At 51.3% G+C, this 26,829-nt stretch overlaps 1 protein-coding gene and 1 pseudogene across 1 annotated transcript in view; both read left to right on the forward strand.

Moving 5' to 3' along the window:
- The window catches only part of MED27 (mediator complex subunit 27), a 207,709-nt gene extending 181,445 nt beyond the window's left edge, over window positions 1-26,264 (forward strand). Inside the window, exons 6-8 of the mRNA XM_068552526.1 lie at window positions 2,956-2,997; window positions 23,547-23,624; window positions 25,701-26,264. Coding sequence (XP_068408627.1) covers window positions 2,956-2,997; window positions 23,547-23,624; window positions 25,701-25,835 — 255 coding nt within the window. The 3' untranslated portion in view covers window positions 25,836-26,264. The remainder of the gene's footprint in view (window positions 1-2,955; window positions 2,998-23,546; window positions 23,625-25,700) is intronic.
- Window positions 13,652-13,999, forward strand: LOC137770723 (TP53-regulated inhibitor of apoptosis 1 pseudogene; annotated as a pseudogene).
- Window positions 26,265-26,829: the final 565 nt, after the last annotated feature.

Consider the following 26,829-nt stretch of genomic DNA (forward strand, 5'->3'; position numbering starts at 1 on the left):
CATCAGTCCCGGCTCCCTGAGATGAATTTCTGAAATCTTCCTGGCCCTGAGGAGAGGCAGGGCACCAACTCTAGAACACCTGCTTAAATGGCTTTCTTTGGCATAAATCTAGCAGAAAATCAAGTACAGACTGCCTGCTGTGCCTTCACAGCAAAAGGGGAAGCTGCTGTCATCGGACCCCTTTCTCACCCCTGTGCGCCTGGGAAGCAGGGCGTATTGTCTAGCATCCTTCTATCCCAGGTGGTCAGAACTGGTCCCTAGGGTCCTGAATAATATTTTTCAACCGCCTTCAGAAAGAGCAACACCCTCGCTTGGAATGAGCGCTGTGTGTTTTGAGAAGACACAATCAGGCTAGAGAGTCCATCTCTTCATTAAACCTGTGCGTATTTCTCTCCGGATGATTTTTTTATTTAAAACAGTTTGCAGATACTGAAGGTTTTTTTTATATGTATGTAATTTTCTCTTTTAAATTAAAATGAACTTTTCACTCTATATGCAGATTCTTTTCTCTTTTTCCATGGCCCTGTGTGTATGTCAGCCTGTGTATGATGTGAACAGGCAGGAAGGATAAACAGCAGAGAACTTCAGAAGAAACAGCTGTGGGCTGAAAATGGAAAGAGAACTATATTAGTTCAGATATTGATGTGACTTCTCCAATAATTTAGATTTAAAATCTTTGGCATCTCTCTGTCATCTTGGCAGTGATTTGGTAAAGCTAAAAGATACAAAAAGTTGTTCTTATTCCTTCCGCCATGTCTGAATAGTCTTTAAATGCTACATTTGTTAAGCCCTGGGCTAAACCGCGGCACTAAGATCATGATGTAAACCTGACTCATCCTCCCAAATATGACCAGCTGCCCAACAGTTTTCTTCAACAGAATTGATAATGTAGGGCATTAACTTCATATGTTTCTTTTGAGGTTTCCTTCCGAGTTATCTGGAGGTAACATGTCACTTTTTCCCCTGCAAATTGCTAACCTGTCAAAATAAAAATCTAATGCCTTAAGATTTTTAGAATTCTCACTCCATCAATTGGCCTAAGTTGGGGGGCAGTGACTAAAAATTGACACCATCCTTCTGGAGAGCAGTTTAGCCAGAGTAGGAGAGGAGTCAAGTGGGGGCTTTTGTGGAAATCCAGGAAGGAGATGGTTCAGCAGTGGGGTTGGGGGGGAGGCAGACAGGTTCAAATAAATGTTCAATCACAGTTCCTCCGCTATCGTTCCTGGACTTGGATCCGCTAAACTTACCCTCTGCAGCAGGAGCCCTGCCGAGTCCAGGGGGGGCCCCCAGATTCCTCCACTTATGAACAGGAAGAAGCCAGGAGAACTGCACGCATGCCTGTTCCCAGCCCAGCCTTTCATTGCCAAGGGCAGTTTTCAGAAAGCCCTCAGAACAGAAACAGAACCCCGAATTGTCCCACGTCGGGTGCAGCGCTTCACTTCCGGTCTTCCTAGGGGAGTCTTCCCATCTGACGGCTCGTCATGCTCCCAGACGCTTCAAAGTCATCACACAGCACACAGGCTTAGGTAGCCGTGTCTCGGCTTTCCACCTTGACCACTGGCCAACCCCAAAGGCAGGTTTCAAGAGGCCCATTGACCAGGGGTTTCAGTTTGCTCAACTCTTGAACTCGTATATTAACGTTGACTTGTTAGCACCCTTGGGACCTAGTGATGGCCCCTCTTTTAATCTCCACTGTCCTTGTGCTGTCTCCTGCACTGTGTTGGGGGTAGTTCTATTTTTGCCATACTCCGTTTATTCTAACCTCTTGAAAACAGTGAGAAGGCACTGATTTGATTTCTCATACAACCTGTCAAACCAGAGTGGTTTTGGTTAGGCTGAGCCACGGATTACCCTGTGTAGGACCAAGTGTGGCCAGAAGAGGACTGGACTCTGAACTCTGCCCACATTTCATCTCAGACCTCTGTTTCCTTGACCAAGGGGTCCAGGGCTCCTGACCTGGCCAGCCATCACAGTGAACCTGCGGAGCGCTGCGAAAACAAACGAACAAATGAACATATTCTCGGGCCCACTCCAGACCTACTAATTCCGACATTCCAGGGGAGGGACCAAGGAATCTGTATATTAAAAAACAAAAGAAATTCCCCCAGGGGCTTCTGATGCCACCCAGGTTTGAGCACCACCAAGCGAGACCATCCGTAAGAAGCTTCTCCAGATTACCATGGGCAATTGAATGGCTCCGAACCATTGTCTCGTCATCTGGGAAGGAAGGTTGCTAATGGGACCAGCCACACAGGCTTGTTCTGGGGAGTGAGTGGGAGAGTGCATGTGGAAGGACCAGTGCCTGCCTGGCGTGGAACAGGTGTTCAACAGCGGGGGGCTGTTTTCCTCCACGCATGCCTGTAACATGGTAGGTCCTGTGCTAGGACAACGTAAACAAAAGAAAGAAAAGCTTCAGTTAGTCTTAAGAGCTATGAAGATTTTTAATTTTTGAAAGGATAAAGAGAAGCAAGACAACAGGTATGGGAATATTTTAGACAGAGTAACTGGGAGATGCCTCTCTGACAAGGTGATGTTGGAGCCAAAGGAAGTGAAGGAGGAGCCATGGGAGGGTTTGTGGGAAAAGCAATCCAGGCGAAGAGCACAGCAGGTGCAAAGGTCCTGAGGCAGGACTGACCTTGGCATGTTGGGTGACGCAAGAGAACCGTGGCAGTGGTCAAAGTTAGAGAAGTGAGCGAGGGGCTCAGCTCATGGGGCTGTGGACGCAGCAGGTGCCTCAGGTTGACTTCTTATATCTCTTCTTATCGTCTTCTCAAATCACCACAGGTTGATAAAGAAGAAATTCAGGCTCGACATTTAGGATCCTTTCAACCCCAAGATTCTGTTTTTCTATAATCATGTTTTTTTTTTCAAGCTTAATAACAGTAGTTACAATATCATTTCTTGGAGTCCAAAATTCTAAAATTGATGCTGATATTTTATCTCTTCCCCCCACAGCTTGATATATGGTCCAAATCCAACTATCAAGTATTCCAGAAGGTAAGTTGTACTTTTTGCTTCTTCCTCAAGAGGCACTAAGGGAAATATGAATACTTCGAGGTGTAAACATTGGTCTTAAATCAGAGGCTTTTTAAAAAGTGAAAAGAGCCAGACACAAAAGGCTGCTCACTGTATGTTTCCATTTATGTGATGTTCTGGAAAAGAAAACATTAGGGACAGAAATCTTATCAGTGGTTGCCAGGGGTTAGGAGTGAGGGAAGGAGATTGTCCCCAAAGAGCTATAAGGGAACATGTTTGGGTGATGAAAATATTGTGTCTTAATTATGGTGATTACACAACTGTATGTTTCAAAACTCACAGAACGAACTATATGCCTACAAAGGGCAAATTTGACTATATATAAATTACACCTTTAAAAAAAATCAGAGGCTTTTGAGTTGCTTCAGACTCAACCCACAGTTTTTAAATTCAGTTTCTCACAGCCCAGTAATCTACACAAGTGCCTTAAGGATGGGCTGAGGAATGCAGGCTGGCCCTACCCCACCCCCACTCTGTATTACAGTGGCATCTTTTTCAGGTGTTGTGCTTCCCCAAGAAATACTTTCTGGGAAATGTCAGAAAAAGTGAAATGTGACCAGAGAAAGTCCATTTCCCAGCTCCCAGTGGTGGAAGGGTCCCTTCCCTGGCCCAGCTCAATACCTGGGGCTTCTGAAGGCTTCTCCCATGGCCCTCAGGCCAGGTCCCCTGCAGGGCACCAGCCACTTTCTTCTGTGCTCTCCGTCCTCTGTGTCCGCTTCCATCCAGCAGTGCAAATAATAGAGTTGGTTGTAAATGCACTCATTGCCTCCTCACGTTCAACGGCAATTATTTATTGAGCCCCTTTGCCGTGGGCAGGTATTATGCTAGGTGCTAGGAATACAGGGGAAACAAGACAAACAAGGAAGCAGAATCAATAAGAGAACTCCAGGTCATTACCGGGGGCTGTGGTCGAGGACAGGAGGGACCTCCTTCACATCGGGGTGGTCTCAGGAGGCCTTTATGCAGCAAAATTTAAACTGAGACGGGAAGCAGGAGAAGGAGCCAGCCACGTGAAGGGCCACGGGATAGAGGGTCCCAGACAGTGGAAGCAGCAGCCCTGAAAGCTGGTGTGGAGGAGGGACTTGGCACGGTCCAGCACTGCTGGGACCCGTGTGATGGGAGCAGGCAGAGGGTGGTGGGGAAGGCACGCGAGGCAGGGCCGGGCCGGCAGGTGCCTTTAGGTCCCGGTGCAGAATTTGGATTTTACTGTCAATTCAGTGAGAAGCCAGTGGAGGGGTTAATGTGGAGGAAGGATGTGATTTTGAAAACTGGGCCCGAGTTATCCCCACTTGAGTAAAAACTGTGTCCAGGGTGTGCCGGGTAGCTTAGCATAGGAAGGTGGGTTTTTTTCAGTTGAGGTGAAATTCACGTAACATAACCATTTTAAAGTGAACAATTCCGTAGCTCTTAGACTTTCACAGTGTTGTGCAGCCGCCACCTCTATCCAGGTCCCAAACATTGTCATCACCCAACAGGAAACCCCATCCCCGTTAAGCAGTGAGCGTTGGGCTTTCGTATCAAAGGAGCGTAAGGGGCCAGCCCTCTATTGGTGTCTAATGTACCTCAATTCACGTTGCTCCCTGGACCCCTTTACAGTGAAAGGGGGAAGCAAAGGACAGATGTCCAGGGTTGGGGAGCGGTCTGACGCGTAACACCACACACTTAGGGAGCCTTCGTAAGCATGAAAATGTCATGATCTTATCACAACTAAATGCACTAAATCTACCCTGGATTAGATTCTGAACCAGAAAGAGCATATTAATGGAAAAACTGGTGAAATCCAAATAAAGTGTGGACTTGAGTCAATAATAAGTAACCAACGTTGGTTTCTTAGTTCTTGATGAACGTACCCAATAATGAAAGATGTTAACAGTGGGGAAACTGGGTGAGGGGTATGTGAGAACTATGTGTACCATGTTTGCAACTTTTCTGTAAATCTGAAACTAATCCAAAATGTAAAAATCATTTCAAAAAGAGACTCATAGTGTTGGCTCTTCTGACAGTCCAAATCCTTCACCCAGCTGAGCTACCTGGATGCAGAAAGCAAAAAACAGGCTCCCTCCCTGGGCCAGAGCCTAAGGGAAAGAAGTACATAGTCACGGGCTTCCCCCGTGGTGCAGTAGTTGCGAGTCTGCCTGCCAGTGCAGGGGACACGGGTTCGAGCCCTGGTCCGGGAAGATCCCACATGCCGCGGAGCCACTAAGCCCGTGTGCCACAACTACTGAGGCTGCGCTCTAGAGTTTGCACGCCACAACTACTGAGCCCACGAGCCACAACTACTGAAGCCTGCGCTCCGCAGCAAGGGAAGCCACCGCAAGGAGAAGCCCGCGCACCGCAACGAAGAGCAGCCCCTGCTCGCCACAACTAGAGAAAGCCCACGCACAGCGATGGAAGACCCAACGCAGCACCCCCCAAAAAAAAAAAAAAAAAGTGCGTAGTCACGTGTGGGCTTTAGTGTAGGCAATGACGTTTTAACCTTGGCCTTCTTATCTAGGTGACCATACCCAAGGCCTTTACCTGTTCAGCTTGCATAAAACCTCGGCCTTAGTTGCTAACTTTGTCCCTGCCGACAGCTCTTATTTTCCCCCAGCAGCTGGCTGAAAAGCGTTCTGAGGAGGAAGAACACTGCTCGGTATCTGCATCTTGTTTCGCTTTCCCAGTGAAGAGCGTTAAAACAGTTTTGGTTTGTTTGGTTTTTTTTAACCTGGTTTATCTTAGTATCCTCTGTGGTATTTCAGTGAGTTACTTTCTGGCTCCACAAAAGGCGGGCAATGACTTCAGGGGCCCCGAGCATCACAGACCCATAACCTGGGATTTTAACAATGTCCAATTTCCATTTAGATACCCTTTATGAGGGAGAGCCTTGCCCAGGCTTGCCTTGGCAAATATATTTTTTAATGTTCTGTGTAGTATTAAGTATTTTTGAATGCAAGCAGAAAGTTTATTAGGAAGTTCTAAAATGTGTGAAACACAGATTTGGTGAAGCATAGATTTGGAGAGAAAGTGCTATATTTTTATTCTACCACGCCTAAAAATAACCTGCCAAGCACTCTTTATATTTGTTTAAAACTACAAACGCACAGTGCAGCAGTGTTTAAAATTTGATATTGGTTAGTTGGGGAGATTTAGGAGCACCCGCCAATTCCCTCCTCGTAGTTTATGTAACATGTTTGAAGCAGTAAAAATGGATGAATTTGTAGAGATGGGAATTTCATCTCAACTGGTGAATGGCATGTTATCCGTATTTATGCAGAGCCCTTTCTGAGGTTCCTTTATCATCCCTCCCCTCACCTATTTTTTAACTAAATGGACTTGACCTCTGAGACTGACCTGTACTAGATTAAAGAACCATAATTTGGAGACAGTAGATAGTGCTTTCTGGTGAGAACAAAAGGCAGATGACGTTGAGGTTCTTTTCCTTTTTCAGGGGCAGGTAAGAATTAGTGGATTACGGAGTCCGTGCTCTTCCCTGCTGAAACACTGTCTATTTGCTGTCAAATTAAGGACTATATTGGAAAATAGTGTAGTACAGAATTCAGTTTAATCCTTTATCAGTAAAGCTTTCCAACTAATCATCGTTGCTTCGAAGGGGCTTGGGATCTTGTTCTTGCGGAATATGTTGGTAAAGAGGATGAGGAATGTGGAACGTGGAATCACGATGGGGCGTGACCTCACTGGGCTTATTTCATTGTGTTAGTTTCAGGCCATGTTGTGGGTCAGAGGGCAGCCCTCCCTGTTCCACAGCCAGACTGTGCCCTGAAAGCAAAGCTGGGACCGCCGTGTTCCTTGCAGATTCTGAAGGCCTGGTCCAGTTGACAGTGACAATGATGTTTAACATTTCAAACTCAAAATGCCAAAAGAAAAGATGAGGTGGCCACAGTTCCAGACTCTGCTTTTTAGTGTCAGCTTTTGCTTCGAATTCTATTTTCTTCCAGTCCACCCGCTTAAATTTGAGGTGTCCTGATTGATGTTGCTTGTAGCATTTCCCAGAAAGACACTGCTTGAGAGCACAGTGGTAAACGTCCCCTTCTGCCCGTCATCAACCTGCTTACACCCATCCAAGTAACCCGGCCGGGGGAGGCTCAGTTGTCAACCTGATCCAGAAAGACTCAACCTGGAACAGGAGTAAAAGTGACTGGGGAAGTACGAGGTCAAGGAGGACCCTTGGTCACCGATAAGAGGTCATTCTCGGGCAGGAAACGGTTCCCAAGTGTCCTAACCGTGTGGGTAGACGCCGGAACTGTGCCCCAGCCCCAGCTCCGAGGTGGGGACGCTGGCTACCACCGTGGCTCTGTGAGCAGCGCTGGGGCAGCTGTCTCCCTGCATTGCTCTGGTGTAGGTAGGGCCCCAGCGCTTCCTTTCCTTGGCGCTCATTATGCGGTTGCAGTTACTGTGTGTTGTGTGTGTTTTCCTGCCCACAAGTAGCAGCGGTGGCCACCGCAGAGAGAGGCCTGATGGGAAGGCGGGAAGCCCTCCCAGGTCTTTCCCTCAAGGTGACAAAGCCGGGGGTGGGAGGGGACACTGCCTCGCAGAGCCAAGCCAAGCTTACCCTCGCCTATTTCATTTATCGGAAAAGAGCATCAGGCGCTGAGAGAATGGAAACACGCACCTGTCAAATTCTCCTCGGGCTGTGCCTGGCTCCCCAGGTTAAGGACAAGCACACGAGGTCCCGTGGCAGATGCTACCACATGAAGCTAAATGCGACCCGCCTTTTGTCTGTTACGGGGGCTCTCAGCAAGCCCTTTCCCTCTTCCTCATTAGCCCCCTTCCCCAGCGGTGGAGGGCTGGGGACAGCTGGCCGTGGAGCCGCGGCTGCCCACAGGCGCCCATCATTTACCACGGTGTCCCGGAGGCTCTCTGCACTTGGTCCTAGGGCAAAGGAGCTTTTTATAGCCAGCAAGCCTCCCGCAGAGCAGACTCAGAGGATGGAACTTCGGAATAAGGGGGACCGGCTAAAAGGGCAGAATCACAAAGAGCCGGGAAAGGTTTCAAGCGTGTTCATATTTTTCTGACATTTAAACTCTGCAGGGGTACTCACTGTTTTGATCTTTAACCTCCTAACTTCAAAACGGTGGGCATTTTCATCCAGTAACTTCGGAAGAGCGAGAGCAACTCTGCAGCTACTTACCGCGTTAAATCTTGGCGGGGAGGCCAAAGAAAGAGCTGGAGTGTGTGTGCAGCCCCAGGTGGGCAGGCGGGGACGAGAGAGATGGTGTCGGAGGGACTGGCACCTGCGTCGCAGCTCTTTCACTTGGAGGCAAAGCACAAAAGTCGTAGCCGCAGATGTCCGGTTCTTCGTCCACAGTCATTATTCTAGAGGCAGCAGAGGGAAAAGTAACCCTTTCAGTCCCGTGCAGAGCTTAGCCGTGGCCAGGTGGTGGGTAATGTTCTGAGCAGGCCGCCACTGCTTCTTCATTCCTGCGTTTGCTCATTCGTTCATTTGTTCACTCCCTCGTTCATGCTTCCATACAAACACTGGCCTCTGTGGGGCAGACTTTATCGAGCGGCCACCCGGCGCTTGTCAGTAGACAAGATTGCGTGAGCCCTAGAAGGACCAATTCTCTGAAATGTTGGAGACATTGAGTACCTGGCATAAATTGAGTGCCTACCCAAATAGTATGTGGCAGACCTAACTTGTTGCTCGTTCCACGCCCCAGGAAGGGGAGCTGTCCCCACGTGGCTGTGTGTCTGTACCTGCTGTAGCGTCGCGCGTCACCAGAGGGGCTCAGTCAGCAGGCGTTCAGTTCTTCTCAATCTCATGCTCTAGAACATCTCAAATTTCTTCCTCCCAGCTCGCTTCCATTTCCTTCCAGAAGCCCCTCTTCCAACAGCACAGATAAGGCCCCAGAAGAGGCTGTGGTTGTGATGAGAGCCCGAAGGCAGCGGGCCACATCTCTGTCCTTGCCCTGGGCGGGCGCCCTGCCCAGGTGAGGCCGTCAGCAGAGGCCCCTGCGCCTAGAGGGGACCCCTCAGCCTCCAAAAGGGGGTCTCATGTCGTAGGAGGGCCCTTTGCTTTTTCTGGATCCCGTTGCTCTCGTGGTCCCCTTTTCTCTCAAATGCTGTCCCAGCTTTCTCCAAGAGGAGAGCCTGTGTATGATGGACCGGATATGGTGGCCTTGGCGTCCTGTTTCTGTGTGTTCTGTTGCTGCCTCACACGTGTGTCTTGGCAGCCCCAATCAGAAAGCCAAAGGAGCAACTTTGACCGGTGGCAGGGTGGGGGGGCAGCTTCACGAAGGAAGAGAGGTTCCCGTCCGTGGTCTCAGTGAGTGGCGGGGCAGGGGGTGCACGGGTGGCAACCCTGCAGGAGCCAAGCATTGGGCTGTCGACAAGCTTCAGGACAGGAGAGGCGACGGACAGTTCTAGGGTTATCCCGGAGAGCAGCCCCTTCCTGAGCTGAGAGCCAGACCATACTGACCGGGCTGGGTCGGCAGAAGGAAGAGGGGAGGGGACGTTGTGAAGGGTTAGCCCAGGTCTCTGGGGGCTGAGAAGGGCGGAGCGGGGGGGTGGGGTGGGGGGAATCACTCCGCTCACGCTGCAGCTGAAGAGCCTTTATCACCACCTTGTCTCCTAAGGGCAGTGTTTGAATATTCACAAGCTCCGAAACCTGGGGTAGATTTGATCATTTGTTTTCCCCTTATGATACCCCAGCACCTTCCCTCTGCAGGGCTCCCTCTACCGCTGCTGAGGGTGGTGATGACCAAGAGCCTCACGACCCAGTTTGACGGTGAGAGTGGAGCCGGAACGCCCACACACCCGCCGCTGGAAGCGGTCTGTGGTTCTCTGCCATCAGGGAGGCGCAGAGCACTCGCCTTCATTCTTCCCGAGGGGTTGCCTGAGACTCTTGTGCCCGGGTCAGAACCCAGCAGCTGCTTCTGGGAAGCCCGGCCTCCTGCCCTCCCGGGCCCCCTCCCACCACCCCACAGACCGCCCGCCACTGAGGGCACCTTCCTGGCAGCATGCCTGTCTGCCCCGCCGTGCGACCCAGCCCCCTCCCTTCCCCCGTCCTGGCCGGCCTCCTGTCACGTTCCTCCCAGTGAGCGGTCTGGCAGTGGCTGGGAGCTGGGCTGCCCCATGTTCAGACCCCCGCTGACCGCTGCTCTCGGTGTGGCCTCACTTGCCTCAGTTCCCTCATCTGTAAACAGAGATCATAAGAGGACCTGCCTCATGGAATTGGCACCCCAAATTAACAGCCACCCCCAGCAGTGCCCTGTGGGCAGCCCTGACACGCTGACGTACAGTCACGGTCCCAGGACCTGGAACAGTCCCTCGTGTCCTGAGAGGGCCAGTGGCACTTCTGGTGACCCACAGAAGGCACGTGAGATCGATGTGTTCCACCCTGGCCTGTCCCCACCCAGCAGGGGCTGGGCAAAGGCACCCAGCGCCACAGCAGCAGAGCCGTCTCCCGGGCAGGGCTCGCTCCCGCTCCACGGTACCTGTTCTGTTTCCTGCAGTTGCCTCAGTTTTGATGGGGCAGTAGGTGGTATTGTCTGTATTTCCTTGGGAGCCCAGATGTCTTTGGATGTGTTTCTCTAACTGCAAGGCTGTTCCTGCAGAAAATAACATCACACCAAGTGGGTACAGAACAATTCAGGTATCTTTGGGCTTGGACTTTCCTGGCAGCCAGCAGCAGAATCTGGCATTTTACCATCTGGAAAGCATTGAACTTTTTTTTGTTCACCTAAACAAAGAGCCTTAATTCCTTAATCCTGGGAAACGTGAAGGACCTTTTGTGAGTGGCTCCTCTCGGCCCGGCACAAGGCCTTTGGCAGAAGCTTAAATTTGGTCAGGACCCTGGAGAGCTCCCTCAGGTGCACCCTAAGGTTTCCCTGGTCATCCAGGCCCTCCTCCCCACGCTGCCCCATGGCCTCAGCTTTTCCCACCCCTGAACTCTCCCTTTTATTCTGCTCCCCTAACCCCACCGGCCAAAAATAAATCAATAGCATCTTGCCTACTTCATCTCTCCTTCACTTGGGGTCCTACCGGGTGAGTGGAGCCAGTGCAGAGCACAGCCTGGGGCGAGGCGGGTGTTCTGGTCACAGGTCGGGCAAGCGCAGGACCGGAGGGTCCACGGGGTGCTGCTGGGGGTACAGGAGAGCCCAGGGTGGGAGGGGAGGCCCCTGGCCTAGATCTCCAGGGGAGAGAAGGACTTAGCCAGGGGCGGGGCATTTCCAGGCTTGAGGGCTGAGCAGAGTCAGGGAAGCAGGTCTGGGAGGAGGGATTGCTAAAGCAGCCGGTATCGCTGGTGTGTGATGTGGGGCTCGAGGGAGACAAGGCTGGGACCCAGGTCCCAGGCCATCGAGGACCGCATACGCTGTGCCGCGGTGTTGGGAAGGATCCTGCAGGTGTGGCTGCAGGGTGCTGGGAGAGGCACATCTGCCTCTGGAGGATCCGCCCAATCTGCTCTCAAGGGTCTTGGGAGTTGAGGGGCTTCCCTTTGGGGCATCAGTGGCATCTTGGCTGGGACTTTGAAGAGGGTCGGGTTGGAACCCCTCACGCCAAACAAAAAACTCCTTTATGGAGGCCCTGTTCTGTGCCACAGGCCATGTTCTGTACTTTACAGACAAGATACCGTCCTTCTCAGATAGCGCTTGATCTCAGAGCTGTGACGAGGGGTTCGAAGCAGGATGGAGCAGCGGTGTCTGTCTTCCCCTCCCCAGTTCCAGCCCCGACAGCCCTGCCCCTGGTCTCATCCCGACAGCCCTGCCCCTGGTCTCATCCCGAGCAGCCCTGCCAGGCTCCGGTGGGCAGTCACAAGCCCTTCAGAGCCCATGCAGATGACTCCTTCATCAGCAGAGAAGGAGGTTATCGATCCTGTCTAAGTAAATCCCTAGTCCCCCTGGACCGTGATGCTTCCTCCTTGGGCCTCTCAGCCCGCCGAACCCGTGGCACACAAATCCAGGGTACAGATTAGAGACTCCAGCTGCATAATAAAAGCTAAACCCCCATGCTTCCGCTCTCCTGGACTTCTTTCCCACTTTTAGAAGCCAGTCTCTGCGCTGCTCCCCCACTGCCCCCAGCACTTTGAGGACTGGCTTCATAGCCTTCAGTTTTGAAATAATCGTGGTTCCTCTTTTTATGAAATGAGCACTTCTGGGACTGTTTTAAATATTCTTCATGAAACCAGTGCTCATCCTGGGGCAGCATTGCTGGCTGGGTTGCCGTCTCCTGAAACATTTAACACACTAGGTTCACATCTTTGGCTCCCAGACCCACAAAGAATTTTCTCCTTTGGAGAGATTCCTAGTGTCCCTCTCGTTAAGGGTGGGTCTGTCTTTGGCAAAACCCGGAGTAGAGACCCAAATTCTTGGATTAATCTCCTTGTATAGCGTTAAAGCATATCCAGCAGATGAAAGTTTATTTTTATTTCTTTGAGTTGCAGGACCAGCGTGTGTACGACTAAGTAACAGACGTTTGGCTTTGCTGCCTGTTAGTTTGTGCTCCAGAGTCTCTTTGAAACCCATCGAGATGGGAAGAGGTTCCCGAGAATAGTGCTGTGCTGGTCGTCTCCCTGGTTCTGAGCTCTTGGTAACTGGCCCAGAAATTGAGGACCGCGTGACATCACATCAGGGCAACAGGTGGAGGGGGGCAGGAACCTGGTGCCCCTGCCCCCTGCTGGGATCAGCGTGTCCTTTTTAAAAGAACAAAGGGCTTTCACTTGACGCTGGTTGGCCTGAGGGTGGAGCTCGGCACTGAGGTACCCTGGGGGCGTGCAGTCAGGCCCTGCAGTGGCGTCCACCGAAAACCTAGACCTTGAGGCGCCCAATGATCGCAGCCTCCTGCCCTTTTACCAAGGGCCAGCGGGGGGAGTGATGCGGCCAAGGTCACCCAGATAATTAGTGATGAACCCAGGACTGAACCCCGGCCTCCCGACAGCTCCGGGTCTTCTTTCCCACCTCGCTGCCTTTCGTTCACATTAATACAGGCCAGAGAGAAGCTCCTCTTCATAGTATGTGGAAGCAGGTATTGACTGGAGGAGAGCCAGAGCTGGGTCTCTACCAGACTTCTCTCTTAAATAAGCAACTTCTAAACACTTGTACTTAGCTTTTCCTATTTATTAATCTTGCGGGACATACTTTTAATAGGCAGAGGCCCCAGCTCTCCTAGCTCAGCCGGGGAGGGCTTGGGCTTCGTGGGCTGCGTGCTGGCAGGTAAGATAATGTACTCAGTGCCGTTAGTCCGTTGCATTGGGAAGAGCGCCACCTAGCTGCTGGAGCCAGTGTCCAGGCTCAGCTCCCACCCCGCGCTGCGTGGCTGCAGTCCTGCCCCCTGGTGGTGGGAAGTGGGCAGAGACCTGCAGCGGCCCGTTCACCTGTGGTTCCCCAACACTGCTGACATCAGAATCCCCCGGGGGCGCTTTTTAACAGCACAGGTCCTGGCCCCCAGCCTAGACAGCCTTCCAGACGCTGGTGGGTGGTGCCCGGCAGCCCGCCTCCAGAGTCTGTACGCCTCACTTCTGCTGCACTGCAAGCTCTCCCCTCCAGCCTGGAAGCCCGCACAGAGTCAGGACGATGCCTACAACCTTGGTGGACTCAGGAATCCCCGAGGACAGTCCCCGGGCCACCAAGAAATACAACACATTCTTGCTTTTTAAAAGAGGAAACTGACCGCTGGCGCCATGAACAGCGTGGGGGAGGCTTGCACCGACATGAAGCGTGAGTACGACCAGTGCTTCAGTCGTTGGTTTGCCGAGAAATTCCTCAAGGGGGACTGCTCCGGGGACCCGTGCACCGACCTCTTCAAGCGCTACCAGCAGTGTGTTCAGAAAGCAATAAATGAGAAGGAGATTCCTATTGAAGGACTGGAGTTCATGGGCCATGGCAAAGAAAAGCCTGAAAGCTCTTCTTGACCTTGACAGTCACCTTGAAAATGGACTCCTCAAATCAGGAAATTGAGGACTCTGGATCGTGTCAGTTAAAGCTGTGAAGATAGCATCAATTTGATGAATTTAGGAGAGAGGAGTTTCCTGTCCTCCTTCTTGATATTTTTCTCTCATTTGTAAAAGATGATGAAAAAAATCACTCTTTGCTTTGAAATTTCTGGCTTTGGCATCAGCAGAAACTCAGTGTGCTAAATAATGGGATTATGGTTGCAATACTTGGTCTGGGATCGGTTTTAAATATATCTTGTATGTAAATGCTGATAAACTTGTCAGGATGACCAAGGTTGCCTGAGTTATGCTTCGAAGGGCATTACTTGTACACTGTACTGGGGTTGTTGTTCATGGAAACAACTGGTGAGGATCTCTCTTTTCTCTCAGGGAGATAATGCTTTGGAAAGGGTTCCCAGCACAACGGTTTCGATCAATGCTTGGGAGCACAGTTTTATTTTTATATAGTAACTTAACTGTTAAGATTGCTGGTGGAATGGGTTAGCCAGGAGGAAGACAGCTTTTAACAGCTCCCTGCCTTAAGAAGAGGTGTCGGATCTCATATTAAGATGTGAAAGCTTCAAGAACACTGTGAACACCATCTCAGAGCTCATGGTGTAGTTCAGCAGTTAAGATCCTTGGAGTGGCTGTGCAGGAGGATCCTAAATTGCAAAGATTTGCTGTTGCCAGCTTTCAACTTAAGTAAATGAATTAAGTCAACCTGTGTATCATAAAAGTGCCAAAATGCTGCATCTGGTTAAATGGGGGGAGAAAAGAGTTCACTTTATTTGCCTCCTTTACCCACCCTGCCCTGTAATGCCTGTAATCATGAAGATGGAACAAATTGTAACATTTCGTTTCTATCATTATTTGCCCCTGAAACTCAGTGCACTTTATGGAACTACCACCCTGTAACCCCACACATCCCATATATACACTGGCGGGAGTTTTATCATTTTAAAATGAAGATTTATCTAAGCTAGGTAGTATCGTATAGCAAGTGGAAACCACTGGTTTCTAAAATTTCCACAGTAAGCTACACAAATATCTTAAAATGTTTATATAATGGGACCCCCAAAAATGTCAGGATCAGGTGAGCACTTACACACTTTAGAATGTCATGTAGTCTCCACAGTTGCGTATCTTGAGTAATGTGGTTCAGTTTTTTTTTATGTGCCCATATAGTATGAAACTTGATTTACAGAAGTCCTAGGTCCTATTATCTCTTCTCCACTTTACCAATTAATAATTTCATATTTAATGTGACCAGTCCTTCATGCCATTGCAATACATTCTGCATTTATGTTTTGACAGGTTAAGGTCCATTATACAAAAGATATTTGGAACCAGTTGAGGGAGTCCAGGCAGCCAGCTGGAGTTTAAGTATAACTGTCCTGAAGTAAGCCTGGCCACAAGCCAGTCAAAACCTTACAGGCTCTTGAATCTTACCACAAAACTGTCTGGTTGAGCCTTGAGAATAAAACAAATGTTATTATAAAAAAACAAATAAATAAAAAATAAAAGAGGAAACTGCTGGGGGATGATAATATATTAGGAGAGTTTTGGTCCCATCCCTGCGTCTCACTGACCCTTTCTGTGTATCACCACTCTGTCCTTTGTTCTTCCCTTATGGATAAAGAACAGAGTCTGTCTGGCCGCCATAAAACCCAGGCTCTGAGGGGCTGACCTTCTGCAGAAAATAGTCTTGCTGGACTTGAACCCGTTCTCTTTGCCCTCACGGCTCAAGGAGGGCACAGGTGGGAAGAAGAGGGGGCTCTGTACGCCAAAGCCATCACTACAGCAGCGGGAGTTCCCCCTTTTCTTAGCACACCCCCCCCTCCTTAGGCTGTACTTTTGATTTTCCTTGGTTAGTATGCCTGCCCACCTGACTTAACACTGCCGGCTTTCATTTGCCCTGTTTCCCCCCTTCATTCTGCAAGGCAGAGAGACTCATTCAGACTTGAGATCTTCTTGAGGGTCCTGTGTTGGGATTTGTTCAGGGTAGGTGCTGGGTTCAGGGTAGGTGGTTGATTAAGATGGGCAGAAGCTTTTGGTAGTGAGGCAGAGGGACAGCTGTGGAAGTGGTAAGAGCTGAGGTGTAAGCAAACGGACTTGGGACCGAGTCCCACCTCTACCCTGAGAGTCTTGGGGTCCGTTCCCTAGTAGGGAGGAGATGGCCTCATGTGCCCCCTTTCCACACACTCCCACAGCCTCTGTCCCCCGAAGGCCTAGGGCCCTGCTCTGCTGCTTGGCTTGGGTAGGTCACTTAACCACCCTGTTACTTTGCTCCCTCACTTGGAATGGAAATTGTCTTCCATTTGTAGTGCCATCCCAAGGTCGTGGGGATGGTGAGGAAAAGATAGGATGACTCCCATTTGGTTGGTGTTTGCCATTTGTCAAGTGCTGTTCAAGCACTTTCCCTGCACTGACCCATTTAATCTTTGTCCAAGGTCACCCGGCTCTTAAGTGACAGACAAGATCCAAATCTGTGCAGTCTGGCCCCAAAGCCCAGGCTCCTCACCGGGCCGTGTGATGTAGACCAGCCCTTGCTCGGAGCTGGTGCTCAGTAGACGTCGACTTGCAAACCTGCCGTTAGTGCAGGCAGTTCCACTTAGGGTTCAGCTAAAATAACTCCTGATCTCCAAAGGACCCTCTAGACGTCAGAAGCTCTTTGCACACAATATGGTAGAGGTGCTTTGGGAGACTTGTTTTGACTGGAGTCTCCTTCTTCAGTGCGTTGACTGGCAGCTATTCCAAGGTCTCTTGAAAGATCCCTTTCTCCCTGGCTGAGCTGAGCTCCCCATCAGTTCGGGTGCTGGAAGACCTTCTTTCTCTGCCTCTTTGAGCCTGGGGGAGAGGGAATTTCAGTAAGCCCTGGTTGGTGGAGGAGAAAACTGAAAGTAAGCTTCATAAAGCAAAGTGGGTGTGTTGGCAGCAATAGAAATGCCACCCTACTCTAGGTAAATAAATCACCTGCAGTCCAGCCTTGAGATGGGGTTGAGGGGGAGGAGGTGCCCACCCCAGACTAAGCCAGAGCATCTGCAGTTTTTCTTTGCCTTGAGACGAAACGGGACATTTCTTGGCGAAGTCCCCAGTGTCTGCATACTCCTTGGAGTCGCTCTGTTTTTCCCTGCGCGTCCTCTTCCGCCCTTGCTGGTTTCAGCACAGTCTCCGCCCCCGGCCTCTCCCCCCCCCCACCCCACTCCTCTTTGCCGCATCCCCTATCTCCCTGGCTGACTGTTACTTTCATGTCTTCTCCTCCCTCTTTCCTTGGGTTCGCCATCTGCTTTGATCTTTTCCGAGCTCTTTTCAAACCAGCACTCACTGGTGGATGAATGGCCTCCCTTTCTCTCGGGAGCATTAGTGCCCTTCTGTGGCCTCCGCTGCCAGACAGGGTGGCTTTCATCTCCCAGGGGAATCTCATTAGCTCAGCATCACAATGGGACCCGAACCGAGGCTGGACTGGTCCAGAGTCGATTTAAATTAGTTAATAGCAATTTTTTGTTGTTGCCCCAGGCCTGTTTTTTTCCCACATCTTGGATGCTGAGCAAAAAAAACAACTTTGTTGTTGAAAAGCGGGAAGCAAAAAAATATCGAAGGTGGAATGCTTTGACAAAAAGGAAGATCATTGCACGTGAATTTCTCCAACATCTGACAACCGTGTCGTACCTGCTGCTTTGGAGTTCAGCCACGGGAACCTGAAAACCAGTCGGGGAAGTTTGGGAGGGAGGGAGGGAAAACGTAATAGCAAATTAGCTTTGTTTCCTTCTATTAAAATATTTCTGTAATTGGTGATGGGAAGTTGAAGAAATTAAACGATCATGCCAGCACTAGAAAAAGCTGCCACCATTTGGCAATTAAGAGAATATACTGGGCCTTTTGAAAAAAGAGGCTGAATTTGGCCAGATTGCCGGCCCAGTAATGTAAAAACTGATTCGGTGCCCTGCCTGGGAGCCAGATGCCAAAACAGAGCTTTGGTGCGCGACTCCAGCCGTTTCTGGAGAAGGACGTTTTCTAGTTAATTCAGTTTGTTCTGCTCTTGAGAAGCCTGTTAACCCACCAGCCACATTTGCAGGTCTAACCTGCGCCTGGCAGTGGGCCTCTGGCTTGCCGTAGCCTTTGCCTGCCGGGCTGGGAGGTGGTGGGCAGATGACACCGGGGCCCCTGGGACGTGTGCCTTTATCAGCAACCCGGAGAGCTGGCCAGGGTGTCTTAGGAGGGAGGTGGTGTAGGCTCGGGCCTGCAGGGTCTGGGCCCACGTACCCATTGCCCCTCGCAGCCGTTGCCCCTCGCCAGCTGTGTGGCCTGGGCCATCTTCCCGAGCTCTGTAAGTCCCCATTTCCTCGTCTCTGAAATGGACCCAGGGGAGCCCCCGCTGTGGGGGTTGAATGAGCAGGACACATACGTCATGAGCTCTCATTAATGTGGCTACCATAGGTTAATAAAATTATCCCGCAGTCCTGAAAGAGCACCTTTCAGAAGGAAGGAAAACCCTACCGATCCACCGCCACCCACTGTGAAAATATTTCACTTTGGAAATACTTCACCACTACCACGCCCGACCCCTCCTTCCTCGGCACCGTTAGGAAATTTGGGTAGTATCGCTCATTGTGATTCATGAAAAAGACAGGCTCTCCTTTGGGTTTGTAGTCCTTTGTGTCATGCCCCAGAATGAAATGCCTTTTCCCCGTAGGGCCCAGAATACTCAGCCCCCTGAGCGGCCTGGCCCCTCAGCCGCAGCAGGGGCAGGCCTGGGGGTCTGTTGGAAATGCCCGGTCTCAGCTCCACCCCACACCTACCTGCGAACTTCGCAGCTGCTCAGTAGCAGGATCCCCAGGGGATTTGGGTGCTAAGTAACAGTTGCACCTTTCTGCATTTTAGCATCGCTAAGAATAGCTGGAGAGGCCGGCTTGATTTCTGGGCCCCAACCCAGAGATTCTGATTCTAGGTCTACACTGGGGCCCAAGAACTCACGTTTCCAGCACGTTCTTAGGTGATGCTGCCGCCACTGGTCCGTGAACCACATTTCAAGCGGCCCCCTTCTGGAGGTTTCCTAGGTCGCAGCTTGAACTTGAGTGTGCCGCCACTTACGGGACTCGTGGACCTGGCAAAGGCCATGGCTCACCTTTTAGACGGGAAACGAATAGTCCAAGGAGGGTACAGTATTTCAGTCTGAAGAGGAGAGAGAAGCCTGCTGTAACAAACAGACCTCATAGTTTTTCCTGTTCGAACAATAAAAGTTTATTTCTTGCTCCCGCCACACACCCGTCCTGAGCTGTCGGAGGGCTGGGCTCCACGCAACCGCTCTGGGACCCGACTTAACGGAGGCTCCGCCGCCTTGCAGATCCGCCGTCTGAGGGTGTGGCTCCCAGCATTGCAGGGGGAGGGGCGTCCTGGAGAGCCCACACCTGCTCTTCACCGTCTCCCCCCCCCCCCGTGGAAGCAGCACACGCCCCTTCCGCTTCCTGATGCTTTGGTCAGAACTAATAACCCCGTGGCCCAACTCCAGGAGAGACCGGAAAGTTCCCCCGTGCCGGGAAGGAGGGAAGAACCGGCCAGTGAACCCCAGCAACTCCCAGCAGATGGAAAGTCAAGATTCCCAGCAGAGTAAGGGTAGACCAGGGTCCGGAGTCCTTAGCTCCTGTCCCCCCCTCCCAACCCCGTTAAGCCCCTTGTCTCTATCCTCAAACCTCACGTGAGCCAGTCTCCCTGGACGTCTCAGAGACAGAAGGGATCATCCGTTCAGTCAACACACGACTCGAAAACCTTTGTGTCAGGCACTAGGCAGACATGGTGTCCGGCCTCTCAGAGTTCACAGCCAAGTTAGGGAAGCTGACACTAAACCAAAACTGCAAAAAAGAAATAATTGTACAAGCTCAGTTGTGAGGAATGCTGTGAAAGGCGAGATCTGAGTAAAGGGACATGACCCGGTCGGGAAGCACAAGCATCTAGACCAGGCCCAGAAAGAGGAAGAGGAGCCAAGCAGGAGAGAGGGAGGGGAGGAGAGGAGGGAGGGCTCCGAGGGAGGAGGAGACGGAGCACGGGGAGCTGAAACCTTCTCAGAAGTGGGAGGGTGCAGGGAGAGGAGGCCGGACCAGGTCCTGCACGTTTGCACTTCTGGATTCTATCCTAAGTGCGTTCACATGCTCTGAAAGGGTTTTCAGTGGGGAAGTGACATAGTTAGATTTAGAGCTTAGTAATAATAATCACTAACATTTATTGAACAGCATGCACACGTTATTTTATTTAATCCTCACAATTACCCCAGGTGATGGGTAATGTTTGTTATTATCCCCCTGTTCCGGATGGGAAAACTGCAGCTAAGAAAGATGAAGTAACTTGCCCAAGGTGGCACTGCTGGACAGAACAGTGGGACAGAACAGAGCCCAGAAAGAGAGCAAGTGTGTGTGTGGGGCGGTGGGAGACCATCTCATGACCGACCACTCATCTCAAGGCTGCCACCTAATTTGCCAGAGTTTAAAGTTAACAGTCTTGTTCTTGATGGAGCCAGAGTTTGCACCTCCAGAGCCACAGACTTGACCCCTTGCCACAGAACGCCCCCTCTGGGTGCCACAGCCAGAGGAAACCAGCTGGGGCTCTTCTGGTCATCCCGACAGGAAGAGGCGGAAGCTTAGCCAGTGGACTGGGAAAAAGTAGAGGGATTCCAGATAAATGAGCTGTAATGCAAGAGGCTGCTTGAGTACAAGTGGGAGGAAAAGCCCAGGTTTCCAGCTTAGGCTGCTGGGTGGATGGCCGGTCATTACTGAAAACAAACACAGGAGGAACAGGTCTGAAAGAGCGCCTTAGATGTCCCTGTAATCAGCATGATGCCTTGCCTGGCTTGGCACCGTGCAGTCATCAAAACTCAGCCAGAAGAGGTCAAGTCCAGAGGTCAGCTAAGGAAGGGAGGGGTAGATGAGCACAGGTTTGCCAGGCCAGGCACCCAGCGAACAGGAGGATGAGGGGCAGAGATGCTTGGCACTGTTTGGGTAAAGGCCCTAAAATCCAAAGGCCACAGGGGCCAGGCAGGTAGCACCAGGGAAGCGGGCCGGGTGTGAGACCGGGCACACCAAGCAAACTGCAGGTACCTGCCCTGCCCAGAGGCACTGCCCCTCCTTAGCTCCCGCTGATGGTGGCCTCTTGGATCTGTGGGGGCCAGTGGGCAGGGCCAGCTCACAGTCACAGGGCCCATCATATATGGTTGGACTGATTTAATCTTCATTAGCAACCCATCAGGCAGGTGCACTGTTACTGCCCCCCAGATCTTCCAATGTGTTGAGAAGCCGAGGATCCAAGTTAGGGGACCTTTTCTGAATTTTAAATGTTGGTCATCCTTGCTAAAAATTGTAAAAAGGAAAGCAAAGAAAACATGCAGTCAAACAAAGCCTCCCAGCCTGGGACGTGGCCTCTGGGTGATCCGTCTGTTTGGGAAATCGGGCCCCAGGCCAGGTGCCCGAGGTGCCAAAATGGACGGATCTAGACTCATCCAGGGACTGGAGACGGATCCTCTGCATCTTGGGAAAGGAGCACACCCGCAGCTGGGGGACATCGGACACACGACACACCTGCTCTGCGTGCTTGTATGCCGGGTGGGGCTTCTAAGAGGCTTGTAAAATAAACAGTAGGGGCAGGAGAAGGAATTCTCCGGAAACTTTGCTTCTTTTGTAATGGCAAATGTGATTGTAAGGAATGTCTTAATCAGCCTATAAATGGCACTTGTATGGGTTTTTTTTTTTGTTTTTTTTTTGTTTTTTTTTTTTTTTTTAGCAAGGCATCTTGATGGGTAAGAACCAAGCTTTAAGCAGGTGTCATCGGGGCCCGGTTTGCTTTGCTGCATTTTGTAGCCGTTCATTTCACCCTGCCAATCACTACCCGCCATTTTGCCAAGTTATCATTCTACTGTTTTTTTTTTTTTTTAAAGCATTGCTCATTTTAGAAAGCTGTCTGTCAAAAACGCTTAAAATAAAAACAGTCTTTGCACTTGAAGGAATAAGTGCCATTTATCTTGAAAGTCATTTGGGTAAGAATTTCTCAGCAATGTTGGATATGTGAACCATTGCTGTATTTGCAATGAAGCCAGTACAGGTGTTTCCGGTATGTGGCCTTTGATGAGTGGCCATTTTAAAGTTTATTTCTTTATTCAACGAATATGTATTGAGCACCTGCTAGATGTCAGGTGATATTCTAGGCCTTGGGGACACAGCACGAACTGGATGAGTGTGACCCCTGCCTGCACAGAGCTGATAGTCTAGCGGGGGTCACCAGCCGCCAGGCAGGCCACGAAAGTCCAGAAGGAAAGAGGGCCAGTCCAGGGGCCGGGGAGAGCAGAAGAGAGGGGGCAGGCGGGCCTGAGGCACGGCTGGAGGGTAAGCACTTCACGTGCGTGACCATCTTATCCCAGGGGAGATCGCATCTTAGCGGTTCGGTGAACTGGGGAGCCTGCATCCTCACTCTTCAGGGTGTAGCCTCTCTGGCCTTGGGTGTGGACACACAGCTGGACTAATTTCTGGATCATTTGCGACTCCCCGTGCGGGACCTGGACCAGCCCTGCTGGTTTCCACCTGGTCAGTTTGCTTAACTGCTGCCGAGGCCCGTCAGCACACCGTGTTCACTCTTGTTCACAAAGTTAATCATTTTATCGGGGGGTTTTTTGTTTCATTTTGCTTTTTGACCACAACATTTGTAATGGCAAGACCCCCTAATGAAGACAACCAAATAAACCATGAGTTTGAACACGACTATCAAATTAGGAATAATCTATTAATTTGCTGATGGATGGCAGGCATTAGCAATCCATGGTGTCATCAAATATCAGAACTACAGGGGATCTTAGACGAACCCTTTGCTTTTCAGGAGGGACACTGAGACCCAGAGGGATTGAGTAGTTGGATCAGGTCAGCAGACAGAGCTGGGACTTAAACCTAGTGCATGTTGTATCTGGTCCCCAGATGCCTCTAGTGAACTTAAAGCAGTCATGCCCTTGGCCCTGCTGGGGGAGTTATGGGTCAGTCGGTATGGCCCACTAGACCACAGCTTTCAGGGAGCTGGTCAGACAGGGCACCACACTGGGAGTGGCACGGCTTTTCAGAAAGGTAACGGTAGGATCTGTGAGGCCTCAGGGAAAGATCATCAGACAACGATCAGGGTCGCAATCACAGAATATGTATGGCTACAAATTATGAGCCAGAATGGGAATTAAAGGAAGTAGAAAGCCCAGTTACGCTGGCAGGAAAACTGTTCCCGGGTAAAGATGAAGTCGAACGTGGACAGTTGGAAACGAGCCTCTGCGTCCAGGCAGTGTTTCACGCAGTGGCGGGGCTTATAAAGCCCGCTGTGATCTGCCATCTCTTTACCCCTCCACTGACCTCTGGCCACGCCTCTCTCAGGTGCTGCAGCCTGTCTGGAGTTGCTGGAAGGTTCCACACTTCGCTTGCTTCCGGGCCTGAATACCTGTGTCCCGTCTGCTTACAACGCACCTCCCCTCCCCTTCCCTGCCCCCAACTTTGCTAACTAATTTTCAAACTTCAGATTTTATTAGATGTCTTTTCCTCCACGAGACGTCGTATAAAAAGAGCGCCTTCATCTTGTTTTCTCTGTGCTGGTTCCGAGTAGCTCTAACCCAGGCATTGTCCTTGGTTCCCAGGTGACGGACCATGCCACCACCGCCCTGCTCCACTACCAGCTGCCCCAGATGCCTGACGTCGTGGTCCGATCCTTCATGGTAAGTGGCTTAAGGAGTCAAGTCTCCCCCTTGAGCCTGGGCTCCTCAAGTGAGAACAGGCAGCTCGGAAGGTAGCTGGACCGTCTTTAGCTCGCCAGGGCCTCGCAGGGGGGAGACGGTGCAGTTTGGAAATGATACTTCCTTTCAACTGGGAAGAGATCTGGGAGAAACCATGTCCTGCTTAATTAGCTGGTGTTTCTTTCCTATCATTGCCGAACACATGGTGGTTTCAGAAGTGACCTTCCAGCGCAGTTTCCAACGTTGATTTAGTCAGTAGGTATTTATCGAGCTCCTGATCTGTGCCGGGCCCTGTGCTTGGCGCTGAGCAGGTACAGTGACACCGTTCTTCCAAGACCCCTACTCCTTAGATTCCCAGGTCAGAGCTCAGGATGGGGAGGGACCCAGAAACAGCCATCCCCCGGTGTGCTGGGGTCGGCTCCCGCCAGCTCCCGTTTAACGTTCAGAATTCCTCGAGCTAGTTGTTCGGCCGTCGGTGACTTGACCTCGAACCAGAATATTCACGTGCTGGAGATCGGTCCTGCACGTCAGGACTCCCCTCTGCCCCCCGCTCCCAGCCCTGGAGCCAATTCATTGATTGATCGCATGCCCGCCAGTCGGTCTCAGCAGGGCCAACACCTGGCCCCACCGTATCCTGGCAGACGTGGCCGGCTGTTTCCGCGCCACGCTCACAGGGCTTCGTGCTCTCGCGTCGCTAGGCTCCACCTCTCACTGCCGCTGACGCTCCCATCTTAACTCCGGCCAGTAAGGCTGCCCGTTAGAGGACATGCTCAGAAAATGGGCCCATTAGCCAGTCCTGCTCCGTGCCAACAGCCAGGCGGAGTTCTGCTCGTCCGATCCACCTCGCCACGTTTGCTGCCACAGTTAGGCTTCCAGGAGCCTGTAGTTCCTTGCTCAGAAAATACAGCCCGACTCACTGATCGGCTCACACGCTGGGGAGGCTGAAGAAGCAGGCTCAGCGGAGCCGCCGCACAGAGGTTCTCTCGTGTAGAGAGAACAACTTCAGTTGGCAGTCTCTAGCGAGCGCTTCCTCTTTGGATGGATAGAAAGACTCGCTCTTTCACCTAACACGTCGTAATGCCCAGTTCCCCTTTGGTAACTGACTTTGGGGTTTGGGAAGAATAAATAGTTTGACTGAATGATCCACTGACATCCTCACGTTTATTGCCAAAACTTCGAACCCTAGCCTTTGGAAGGGGGACAGCGTGGGTGAGCCACGGTCTGCCACCAGGAAGGCAGCTGTGCCGAAGCAGAAGGGTTTGTATCCGTCCCCTCGGCCGACCTCTCCAAAGAGCAGTTTCCTCTTGCCTGATTCAGGAGGATGTTAAATGACGAGATTCACACACCCCCATCACAGTGGGAGCTCGCCTCACTCGCTGGCCTGTTGCCGTGGGCTTGGATTGGTACGGTTGTGAGTCTCCTTGAGTTTGAGAATTGAGTTATGAGAGTCTCATCCTTATGTATGATGCCCGAAGGACCTCTGCACTCTGAACCCCTCCGGTGCGTACTTGCCGTGTATTATGTTATTTGGTGGCACCAAGTTGTCCCTGCCCTCCCCCCAGGTGTGTCGGGCCACGCTGTGACAGTGAGTGGTGCCCTCTGAAATCAGATTAGAAAGAAGGCACGTCGACCTTAGTGGGGAATTCTCCACTCACCCTCTCTCCGCACGTGTCTGGGGCCACCTCTGGGTGGTGAACAAGGACAGGATCAATGCTGATGTTCCGGACTCAGATGAAACGTGGTTCTGCCCCCGCCGGGCCGCGAGGCTGCGCCGTAGTTCACGGCTGCGCCTCCGGGAGCGCTGCCTGCCTGAGAGTAGGGATTTCTATTTTAAAACTCCCTTAGTTGGGAGGGGCCCAGGGCACCAGAACTGAGAATCAGCAGTGCTGTGACCTTGTGGATTCGGCACAGAGCTTTCTGTAAAATCGCAGGGCACCTCTTGGGGTCACAGGCAACTCAAGCTCTCTATCCTGGTGATCATTAGGCTTGACAGGAAGGATGACATCGGAAGCACCCGGATCCCATTTCTGTCATTTCTCTCCTCACTTCTCTTTTTAGACCTGGTTAAGAAGTTACATAAAGCTGTTCCAGGCCCCGTGCCAGCGCTGCGGGAAGTTTCTGCAAGATGGCCTTCCCCCGACGTGGAGGGATTTCCGAACCCTCGAAGCCTTCCACGACACCTGCCGGCAGTGACTCTGCCCCCGCCCCGGGCCAGCCCGCAGACCCCCATCCGGCACCTTCCCAGACAAGCCCTCAGTCATAGTGATGGCTCAGACGTGTCTTCGCGGCCCGGATAGCAGTAGCGCCGCCCGCTCGCTTCCGCCAAACAGCACGTCGTGCGCTAAGGCCGAGCTTCTTGAAGAGCAGACTCAGTCTCCGTTAATGGGACTGTTGTACACCTGAGCTGGCGCGTGGAAGGCAAGGGGACCGTCTTAGGACTCACTATACGGAAGTTAGGCCGCATGTTCTCCCGTGAATGTTCGCAATGCCAGTCCATTGGCCCGCCTGGATCCACGTTCTAAGTCATTTTATAGTTGGAATGAGCCTTTGTGTCGTGCTGAGTTTTTTGGTTTGTTCCATAACTTATTTTTATAAGGAATAAACCTTTTGTACCCAGGACAAGGCTTTGTCTCCGGTTTCTTAAAGTACCTTTTACGTTCGGTTCCGTGCACATGTGAGCAGATCTGGGCCTTTTGAAGGAAAAATAACTTAGTAATGTCTGCGCTTGAAATAGTTCTTTTTGAGGACACATTTCGCTGTTTCTTGCTTTCGGGAGAGAGGGAAGTGTTGGCAAATATTCCATTTCAAAGACGTTTCAGCGGCTTGAAAAATGGATTGTTCTTTTTGAGGGAAAAAGTGCACAGATGTTTCATTTTACTAAACCATTCACACACACATATACCAAAGGGAAGGGACTCTGCCTGTGTTACCAGCCAGAACACGTGTGAGCGGGCGGGACAGGCGTGCCTGGCTTGTTTGTCTCGTTTTGTCCTAAATGTTACCGCGAACAGATTCCAGCCCAGTCTGCTGAGTTTATTCAGGGCCTCGCCCCTAACATTTGAAGCCATAACCTGTTTATATGAAGAAGTGTTGCCCTGCTGAAGGTCTTGAGAAGGAAAGGGGAGTCCCCAGAGCTTTCCGCAGGCCCAGCCTAGGTGACAAGTAATGTCCTCTTTGCGGTGAACAG

The sequence above is a fragment of the Eschrichtius robustus genome, chromosome 10 (assembly GCF_028021215.1).
Source record: "Eschrichtius robustus isolate mEscRob2 chromosome 10, mEscRob2.pri, whole genome shotgun sequence".
NCBI lineage: Eukaryota > Metazoa > Chordata > Mammalia > Artiodactyla > Eschrichtiidae > Eschrichtius > Eschrichtius robustus.